This window comes from Colobus angolensis, unplaced genomic scaffold (genome assembly GCF_000951035.1).
Source record: "Colobus angolensis palliatus isolate OR3802 unplaced genomic scaffold, Cang.pa_1.0 Scaffold99, whole genome shotgun sequence".
Taxonomy (NCBI): domain Eukaryota; kingdom Metazoa; phylum Chordata; class Mammalia; order Primates; family Cercopithecidae; genus Colobus; species Colobus angolensis.
The window spans coordinates 1,857,553-1,868,502 of NW_012123931.1; the positions used below are offsets into that span (position 1 = coordinate 1,857,553).

General features: G+C 39.8%; 1 protein-coding gene across 4 annotated transcripts in view; it reads left to right on the forward strand.

The window, feature by feature from the left end:
* Positions 1-10,335, forward strand: part of HMG20A (high mobility group 20A) — an 85,444-nt gene extending 75,109 nt beyond the window's left edge. For all 4 annotated transcript variants that reach the window (XM_011932831.1, XM_011932830.1, XM_011932832.1 and 1 more), the window contains 4 exons: positions 2,236-2,311; positions 3,023-3,238; positions 3,894-4,036; positions 7,716-10,335. In XM_011932831.1, the coding sequence (XP_011788221.1) occupies positions 2,236-2,311; positions 3,023-3,238; positions 3,894-4,030 (429 nt within the window). In that variant the 3' untranslated portion in view covers positions 4,031-4,036; positions 7,716-10,335. The remainder of the gene's footprint in view (positions 1-2,235; positions 2,312-3,022; positions 3,239-3,893; positions 4,037-7,715) is intronic.
* The last annotated feature ends 615 nt before the right edge of the window (positions 10,336-10,950 follow it).

Genomic DNA, 10,950 nt, shown 5'->3' on the forward strand with positions numbered 1-10,950 from the left:
ATTTAATTGCTTTAATGTTTCTTAGTTTGTGCTCTAAGAATCTGTACCAAGGGGCAGTGTGTTAATGCACCTATGTGGTGCTGTCCTCTGCCCTTACATAATTAGCTTACTTTGGACTGCTCTGGCAAAGGAGAGAAAAGATTACCAGTCTGAGGAGAGTTAAGACCTTGGAGAGGGATCTTTGTACCATGGTAATGGGAGCCAAGCATCTCCACTTTACCCATCTAACTGGCAGATATTGAGACGTATAGCTAGGTAACTGATCTCATGTAACTGCAGTTAAGTTGGAGACTGAATAAGGTGGGATGATAATGTCCTAAGTCTTTATGCTAAGTCATCTGTGGACTTATGTTTGTATCTGTTATGCCTTGTGCATGTTGGGATTATGTGTCATAAGTTTTGTTTTCCTGCAGCAGCCCAGTGACAGTTAAAGCATATGGGAAGCCAGCAAATTTGAGAGAAAGCCACTGCAAAATATGGCTAAGATTCCTTCTGGAACCAGCCTTTCTTGTTCATACATTAATTTCCATTGAAGTCCCGTAGGAACTGGCTCAAGGTAGAGCTTTGCATGTTGAAACTTGGGACTTTCAGTTGATAATTTTGTTGTTTATTTTCAAGTTATTCTGGGAAACTTTGCTTTCTTTTGTTAGGAAGAAAAATACAAAGTAGAAATTAAGTGCTCTGAAATTACATAGCTTTTCAGTGTCTTTCTTGCTCAGCTGCCATTGGCAGGTGGTTCACACAGCCCAGCCCCCTTGCTAGACAGCCACCATTATGAAAACAGGAGCTCGGGTGTCAGATTTCCCTCTTAAGCTGTGAATTGCTTAGCTTTTCTGCTGGGCACCAAGTCATTTTGGGGTTCAAAGATTTAGAAAACTAGTGGAGGCCGGTCACGGTGGCTCAAGCCTGTAATCCCAGCACTTTGGGAGGCCAAGGCAGGTGGATCACCAGAGGTCAGGAGTTAAGACCAGCCTGGCCAACATGGCAAAACCCCATCTCTACTAAAAAAAATACAGAAAATTAGCCAGCCATGGTGGTGGGCACCTGTAATCCCAGCGACTCGAGAGGCTGGGGCAGGAGAATTGCTTGAACCCAAGAGACGGAGGTTGCAGTGAGCTGAGATCGCGCCACTGCACTCCACCGTAGGCAACGGAGAGAGACTCTGTCTCCAGAAAAAAAAAGAAAAAAAGCTAGTGGTGACAAGAGTAGGAAAGATACATTCTATCTAGCTTTAAACAGTTGTTTATAGGAATGAAATCTAGGTATTATGTTTGCATGTTTTTCATGTTATAAAGGTCCTGGGATCTTAAGATTTCACTAACAGTTTCTTCACTTCTCACTTCCTGCCATTTTACCACGTTTGTTAAGGAAAATTTTGAACACTATGCCAAGACACTTAAAATTAATATTCACAGTGCTTTCAACTTCAAATTCATTTTAGAAGTGACAGCCAAAGCATCTTGAATTATTGACTTTATTCTTAAAGATCATTGTGGAATATATTTTGCAATGATCTTGTGAGGCTTTTTTACTTTTAATGGCTTATTGTTGAATTAATTTTAGGCTTTGTTACTCTTTTGTATCTCACATAATCCTCTGCTTTCTAATTTTTAGAGCCTAGTTATTTCTGATTTCTTGGCCTTGTATGTATGTTTGTTTGTTTGTTTGTTTGTTTTTCCTGTGTCTAAAGAAAATCTAAAAGACCCCAAAGATAGGCTGCCTCTCATAAGTAAATAGAAGTACCAATGGAATATCATAATTATTGCTCATAGCGGTCAGATTTCTGCTTAAAATTCTTATTGTCCACTCTGCAAATTTATATTGCATAATCTTAGGGAGCATTTTACATGCATAACCAACAAAAGTGACTGAAAAAAAACTCTTTCTCAATTCCCACTGCAGTCGCTTTCACAACTGTATACTGTTGACTATTCAAAACACAAGGCTAAGAATTGGCTTCAAATTCTCCATTAGGGAAATTTACGTAACGTCCTTTAAATGTTTCTAATTACACAGTAGTTGTACACCTTGAGAGAAGTGGATACTTTACCTGCTTAAGCTCTATGAAAGTTGGATTCCAATGGAAAGATGAATACATTTCCCTCACAGACTCACGTGGACTGATTCCTGCTCACCCTATTCTTTTTTAAAGAAGACATGATCATTGTCTTCAGGCACTATTATTTAATTTAGCTTCTATTAAGAATTAACTGTTTTGTTCCTCTTGATTCGCAGAAAGAAACAGAGGTAAAGGAACGGTCTGTTTTTGACATCCCTATATTTACAGAGGAATTCTTGAACCATAGCAAAGGTGATTACTGAAGTTTCTTTTTGTGTTTCTCAGATTTTTGACAGGGGACTTACTTCTCAGAAGAAATGCATTGCTCAAAAGCATTGGTAGTGTTATCCCTCCTTAGGACTAGTCTAAAGGAAGAAGAACTGCCTCTATTTCACTCTATGGTAAAGGTAGCTGCTCAAAGACCAGTGAAGGAAAGTTAGGCCATTGTTGTCAAAGCTTCTTTGGTCTCTGGATGAAAGGAAATAAATGCAAATCACAAATTCACTTGTCTTCAGACTCTGAGCCTGGAACCTTTGTACAAATAAAAACTTACATGGGAGTCCAAAATATAAAATAACTAAGAGCAAATCTGATCCCATTGTAGTAAAGATGGGTACCTACAGCTGTGCTTGGCCAGTCTCCCAAGATCCCCCTGCAAAACCCCTCAGGCTTCTCATTGTACAATTTTAAAAAGCAAAAACTAACAAACAAAAAAATACTGGGAATTGAAACTATTGCAATCTTACATATGAAATGTGACTAACTTTAAGAATTAAAATAGCTCTGGGGAGTCAGGCGTTTCATTGCTGAAATTGCTATCTGGAATGCCATAATGAGAATAGGGAGATGAGGTGGGGTAGCTAAATTAGAGGCAGCTAAGCAGAACTTCCCTGTAAGAGTCATTGAGACTCCTCAGAGACTCCTTCTAGTGCTGCATGTGTTCTGTGGGATGTATGTCCTCAGCTCGGGAGGCAGAGCTCCGCCAGCTTCGCAAATCCAACATGGAGTTTGAGGAGAGGAATGCAGCCCTGCAAAAGCACGTGGAGAGCATGCGCACAGCAGTGGAGAAGCTGGAGGTGGATGTGATCCAGGAGCGGAGCCGCAACACAGTCTTACAGCAGCACCTGGAGACCCTGCGGCAGGTGCTGACCAGCAGCTTTGCCAGCATGCCCTTGCCTGGTAAGTCTTCCTGCCTGAGAACTGTCAGTGACAGGGGTGTGTGTGTTGTGGGGAGCAGGATGCTATTTATGTTAGTACTGGTGTGGAAAGGTTGACATCTCCTCCAGAGGAAAATTAATTAAAATACATTTTTTCTCTTCCGGATATAAAAGAATGTCAGTATTGGCTAAAATCATCCAATGTTTCAGGCTCTCTGGTCATTCAAATTTTTGTCTATTTATATTTTAATATCTGTTTTCCTGTCTTTTAAGCTTAATTTGCTATTCAGAACACTGGAAACTGAGTAGTAAATCTTGAGGAGAGTGCTTCCTCTTATGTATGTTTGTTTGCTTTGTAGTTTTTGTTTTAACGGGAAGGAGGGGAAAATGAACACTGGTATTTCTTATATACTCTTTCATTTTGAGGATAGTCAGCAGAAAGCTGAGAGAGTCTAACCTTCTGTTACATGCAGCTACTCATATATCCAATCAGCAATTATATAGCCCATCTGTTTATTTAGAGTATGTGGACTAATTTCATTTCTTCGAGATCTAAAAGTCTCTCCTCTAAAATTAAAAGCATGTCTGTGGAGCAGACCACATTAGAATCACTATTTCTTTGAAATTGTAAAACTGAATAGGGAGGATTTTCTTACTTTATTCTTATCTCACTTCAGGAAGTGGAGAGACACCTACAGTGGACACCATTGACTCATATATGAACAGACTGCACAGTATTATTTTAGCTAATCCCCAAGACAATGAAAACTTCATAGCTACAGTTCGAGAAGTTGTGAACAGACTTGATCGTTAGGGAATGGTGAGTGCTCACTGATAAATATTTATATGCCAGCACATCGTCAAAAATAAGATGTCATCAGACTTTATCAATACTACTAAAACCGTGGGATTACATTGGATGAATGACTTGGAGACTTGGTTAAGATTCCTGTTGCGTGGTTGTTAAATGTAGTAAATAATATTAGAAAACAGAGTCACTGTAGTCCCAGCTACTTGGGAGGCTTAGGTGGAAGGATTGCTTGAGCCCAGCAGTTCAAGTCCAGAGAGATCCTGTCTCTAAAAATAAAATAAAATAGACTCAAGACAGTTTTTTCTCATGCTTGCTTCAGAATGGTTTAATGGGAAGAGCATGGTTTTTGTGGTTTGGCCTCAGTTCTAGCTGTGTCACTTATTAGCTGTATTCTTGGGCATCAGTTTCCCAAAAGATTTTGAAAAGTGAGTGGGAAACTTAGAGGAAACCATCCCCAAAACAGCACTCAGAACAAAATAAATATAACTTAATTTTTAATCTTCCTTTTCTCTGGAAAGTACTAATGATAATTTAGAAGTAGTCAGTGAGACATTGTATGTATGTGAGCCTACATAAGTAGGAAGCTTTTATATTCACCACTCAATAACACAGTGACTGTTGTCTGTTAAATGGTGATGTGGACTTACCATACAAACAGGTAACTCCCTGGTTTTGATAGATTAAAAAATAAACTCTTCAGCCGGGTGCAATGGCTCACACCTGTAAGCCTAGCACTTTGGGAGGTCAAGGCAGGCAGATTGCTGGAGCCCAGGAGTTCAAGACCAGTCTGGGCAACATGACAAAACCCTACATCTATAAAAAATACAAAAAAATTAGCCAGGCATGGTGGCGTGTGCTTGTGGTCCCAGCTACTTGGAAGGCTGAAGTGGGAGGATCACTTGAGCCAAGGAAGTCGAGGCGAGGCTGCAGTGAGCCATTATCATATCACTGCACGCCAGCCTGGGTGATAGAGCAAGATACTTTCTCAAAATTTTTTTTAAATAAAAAATAAATAAATTCTTGGTGGGGCATAGTGGCTCATGCCTGTAGTCCTAGCACTTTGGGAGGTTGAGGCAGGATTGCCTGAGCCCAGGAGTTCAAGACCAGCTTGGACAAAATAGTGAGACCCGTGCTTTTAAAAAAATGAAAAAAATTAGCTGAGCATTATGGCGCACACCTGTAGTCCTGTCTACTCAGGAGGCTGAGGCAGGAGGATCACTGAAGCCCAGGAGTTCAGGTTTCAGTAAATTAGGGTCACACTAGTGTATTCTAGCCAGGGTGACAGAGCAAGACTCTGTCTCAAAAAAAAAAAAAAAACATAAAAATATAAAATTCTCAAGCAGAAAAGGAGAGAGAAAATAAGTTTTTAAAAAATATATTCAACAAATGAGCAGTAGTATGTATTCCTTTTTTTTTTCCCCCAGAAGGGATCTACATATACACTTTTTGGTACTAATGGTCATTTCTTAAATGGAATTGCTATTTGTTCATTCAAATTCCTAAAGATGGGATACCCTTTTAGTATGCCATCCCACAAAATTGGCATCCCTTTGCTTTATTGGTTAAGTTATTCCATACCTGCAGACATAGAAACTGTGTGGAAATTTTAAGATTGGACTCTACAATGAGGTGGCCATATATGGCTACTAAAATGAGAGTCAGTAGCAGGATATGTTCCTTAGATTGGTCATGGGTTTGAATCTTTATTCATCCTGTGAGTACATGAGCACACTCATATACATAATTTATATTCTGGCTCGCTTTGGACTTTGAGCAACATACGTAAAGATAAATGCCTAGTAGAGACAAAGGCAGAAGTCTTTATACTTGTTAGTGATGCCCTTGGATGGTAACTGTACAAGGCAGTGCCTCAGCATTGCCTAAAATACAAATAAAATAAAATGTATTTTAGCCTCAGCCTCTGATGGGGAAAGGATTATCATCCTTCTAGTGAGTAGCCAGATGGAATGGACTGTACTTCTTAGAGATGGCTGGACTCCCTGCAGAATAAAGAAGTGGCATTACTGCTGCTGATTATGAAGGGAACAGCTTGTAAATCTAGGCCTGGGATTTTCAGGAGCTCATCATCCTTCCCATTTTCGTACAGTGTTTTCAATTAGCACTCTTGTATGCTTGAAAAGTGAGAGCTGGGAGAAACAGTGTGGAAGATTGTGAAATAAAACATTAATTGATAACATGGTGTCTCTTCACATAGATATAAGGCAGCTAATTAAGTATTGACCCAAAAGTGGTTTTCCATTTTGAGCATTTTGCCAGTAAGACTCTCCTAAAGCTTTGTTCATCTCAAGAATATAAACTATATTATTTGTTTTCTGAGGAGTCTGTAAACTTAGAATATTACTATTATCCTTGATTTTAACCTACAAATATTTTGCCCCTGAAAAAATAACTAAAAGTGTGAACTGTTATATTACTACAGATTCTTACAATCTAGCCATGCAAACATAACTAACAATAGATGGTTCTCCACATCCCCCAAAACTGCCAAAGGAAACAATTACAAAGACTATGATTAATACTGGTTTGGCCTCATTATACAAATATGTACAGACAGCGAGGCTGATGTCCCCAGCACTCATGGTGCAATTAATTACTCTGACAAGAGTTTGGCAAAGGTTTCATCCGCTGTCAGGAGCCAGTGAGTGAAGGGAAGCTAATGGTCTACAAGTATGGAGCATATTAGAGTTGGAAGGGACCTTTAGAAATCCAACATTTTATATATGAAGAAACTGAATCCCAGAGAGGAGAAGCATCTTGCTTGAAAATATCTGCATAGATGAGTACAGAATCCAAGACTAGAACCACAGATATCTAAACTCTCATTCACTGGGTTTCTAAAACATTGCTCTAAGAAAGAGGTGGATGGGGGAAGGGGAAAGCACTAAAAAGTCCTGAAATAGAGCATTAAGATACATAGGAAGTAAATAGAAAAAAATTACAATCCAGGAATTATAATGTTAAAGAGTTTTAGCCCATTTTAAAATTATTTTGATAAATATACAGCAGAAGAATTACCCTACCTGTCTGTCACCTTTCTTGTGACTGAGTAGTACCTAGAGACAAGTGGAACTGGGAGGAAGCCATGGGGGTGATTTTAAGTTGAAAGGTGACTACCTTATATAAACTACTAAAATGCATATGTTGCCTGATTTCAATGATAATATTTGGCTGTTTGAGTTTAGGGGAAGAAAATCTTATGTGACTGTATTTTTATTAATATGAGAAATGTTCTTGATTATATGCACATAATACAGATATGCAGATATCCTTAGTTAACACGTGAAGAAAATTGGTTTTGATTGACCTTACCTTCTTCAGACTAAAGTAGGTTACTCATTTTCCCTCCTCAGGTTTGTCCCTGATAGTTGCTTTTCTGTGTTTAGCTGATGATTTTCCTACCTCCCATTGTTGCTGAACTGGAGCAGGGTTATGTTTCTCATTGAAGTGTTATGTAAAACATCTCAATGAGGTTGCCTGCTTGCAGCTTTATGAGTTCTTTAGTTTACATATACCCTGCACTCACTGTAACGCTTATGAAACCAAAGCATTTTTAAAATCTATAGTGCTAACCCCTTCCAATCAATACTTACTTTCTTGGTGTTATTTTCCTTGTTTGTTTTTGTTTTTGTTATGTTTTGTTTTGTTTTGTTTTCTCCTGATTCTACAGGTCTTAGAGCTCCAAGATGTTCCATAAGTATTTTTACTTGTAAGGAATGAGAAGCCATCCATGGAAATTTGAACTGAGTGGGGGCAGAGAAAGAGTGCAGATCCCTTTGCTTGTGAAAGAATTTTCAGTGAGTGAAAGGCCGTCACCCCAGGAAGCCATATGAGGGAGCAGCAACATGTATATGAGCTTCCTATGGAATTGTCCTTCTGTGAAACTTTGAAGGTATGCAGCCACTCTCCCAGGTCTTCAGGTTCCTACCATTTCCATTTCTGTTAAAGTGGAGCTGCATATCTTCAGCTTACTGGGTGACCCTGATGCTGACATCTGCTGCTGCAGAAAGGAAGACTTCTCATGTTGTAATTTCGCTTAGACCCTTTTATCAGTGGAGCTCCAGTTTTCTTACCTACTTGTCACTTTTTAAAATGACTCTGGGGGTTATTTTTGCTTCCTTGGCCCCCATCAATTTATACATCTCCATTTTCTGACCTCTGAACTTTGTTGCTCAGCAAGGTTCTGAAGGAGGGTTTCTTGCATTAGACAGGCCCAGTCTTCTCCCATCATTGCCCCGCTGTGACTCCAAAGAAAGGAGCTTCTTGTTGATAGTGCCATGTGGAGCAAGGCTGTGTTTCCTACCCCACATGGTGCTCAGTGGGTGCCAGCCTTAGTGTGGCTTTGTGATTGCTGCCCTAAAGGAGAATGCTGTTTCCTTCCTCACTGGTACTGCCTGCTGTTTTCTAAGCATTGCTCCTGCACAGACATGGAGTCCCAGTCCCAGCAAGGCTCTTCTGTTCCCATCCATTGACAATGTCTTGTGGAGCATTTTTGCTGAGGAAAAGGTCACTTGTAAACAGAGGAGAAAGGGAAAGAGTACAAAGCCCAAAGTTTATTGTAAGTGAAAACTGAGGGAATTCCTGTCTTCTTTAGGAATAATGATTCATGGATCTACATAGGTGGAAATATCATTCAAAAGAGTCACTTGAGCTCACAAAAAAAGCCAGGAAGAATTCTCATGTCCTTTTGTCTTCCTTCTGTAACCATTAACTGCTGAATCCATGTGAAGAAGACAGGCTTCCCTTCCTTCTCCCTCCTTAGTGATTTTTTTTTTTATTTAACAGCATAAGTAAAGAGGACTTTCTGGTTCATTTTTGTTTGTTTGTTGTGTTTTGTTTAGAGATGAGGTCTCGCTGTGTTGCCCAGGCTGGAGTGCGGTGGCTATTCACAGATGCTATCATAACACACTACAGCCTCCAACTCTTGGGCTCAAGCATCACGCCTAGCAGTTTCTGGTTCCTTTAACAGCAAAAGGAAAGAGAGGTTCTGATTCTTACCTCAGGGTTTTTTGGTTGTTTCGTTGTTTTTGTTTTTGTTTTGACACTCGAGCCCAAGGCTAAAGGTTACAGCTGAGATCTTTGGAACCAAAGCAGAGCAAGCAGAGCCCATTGTCTGGGCACCACACCACTGCAGGCAGGTGGATAGAAGTGTGACCCCTCTCACAATATGCCCGTAAGTCAGAGTGTAGGGCAGAACTCCCTGTCAAGTTGCTACACCATCCTGTCTTCTCAGCATCTCCTTGCCTGTTTTCTTTATTAGTCCAAAGGAAAACAGCAACAAAATCTGTTTTTAAAATGTCTTATGTGAACATACATCAGATATCCATGTGCTGAAACCCACATACCATCACTTGGCAAATTTTTAGAATAAGACCCCATTATTATCTATTGCTATAAACCTAGCCAGCTCTCCTGCTTTTCTGCATTTTCCTATTTCCCTGCCATCATCTGCTATTTCTGCCACTTCTCTTAGACTCCTTGTCTGCAAAGTCCAAGCCAGAATTCACTGTCTATGGCAGAAGGACATCCAGAGCCCATTCTGGAGGTTTGTTTCTTCCTTCTGCCAGATGCTTTCTGTCCTCTCTTCCTTCCTCCTCATATTTCTGTTACTCATTTGTGTTCAGTTTTGTGCAGCATTGTTAGCACTGCTTTTGTGACCAGAAAAGGCCGTAACGTGGTCCAGGATCATCATTCCCCTGACTCTAGATGGGACACTTGACAGTGACTTGAAACATTTGCATATTCAGGAATACATGAGATCTCAAGAGAGCCTACAGTATGAAATCATTTTCAGAAAATAAGCAGCTTGCTTTTGAAATGCTCTCTTTCCCAGTAGCTACTCACCTGCCTCTGGTGGCTGGGATTCAGATGCCACAAAACTGTCAGTATTTGTAGAGCAGGCCTTGGCCACCTCCTCTCTCCTCTTGTGCTCAATGAGGAGGCAGTAAATGAAGTTACAGGCTAGCACAATACCTAATTCATGTTTCCCAGTACACCTGCAGATATTACTGTACTTTATGTTCTCAAGAAATAAGCTGTTGCCTGTTCAGTGTTACAGATTTCTTTGTTTCTTTTTAATTAAAACACAAGGAGCAGCTGAGGAAAGAGAGACAGGGTATTTTATTTCTGACTAATTTTAGAAAAAACTTGTGTACATGTGTTTGGAACTGTTGAAATGCCAGGTTTTCTGTATAAGTGTTTTTATAATTAAACTTTCAGATTTTCTTTGTTTTTTAAGAAGTTGATACGCTTGTTTGACATTTGTCTCATTAAAACTTTTCTATGTTGAATTCACCTGTTTCAATTTTACTTGCTTTGTAATAAAAAGTCCTACCTCTGGCCAGGCGCAGTGGCTCATGCCTGTAATCCCAACACTTTGGAAGGCCGAGGTGGGCAGATCACGAGGTCAAGAGATGGAGACCATCCTGGCCAACCTGGTGAAACCCTGACTCTACTAAAAATACAAAAATTAGCTGGGCATGGTGGTAGATGCCTGTAGTCCCAGCTACTCAGGAGGCTTAGGCAGGAGAATCGCTTGAACTTGGGAGGCAGAGGTTGCAGTGAGCCGATATCACACCACTGCACTCCAGCCTGGCAATAGAGCGAGACTCCGTCTCAAAAACATAAAAAATTTTAAAAGAAGGCCTACTTCTGTTTTTTCCTCTTAAAGACTTTGTCAACTCTACATTAATCATCACGTCTGTTATGCTTTTAAAACAGTAACACATTCATTTTACTAATTGCTACTTCAAAATGTGTCTTTATCTGTTTGAGAAGTCAGCTCTTTTAGTGTATGCTGTAACAATACAGTGAATTCTAATTCATTTTAATATAGCAGTAGTATTCTGGAGACAAAAGGATGTTTTTAAAGTCAGTAACTCTGATCTCTGATGTCCCCTTGATAG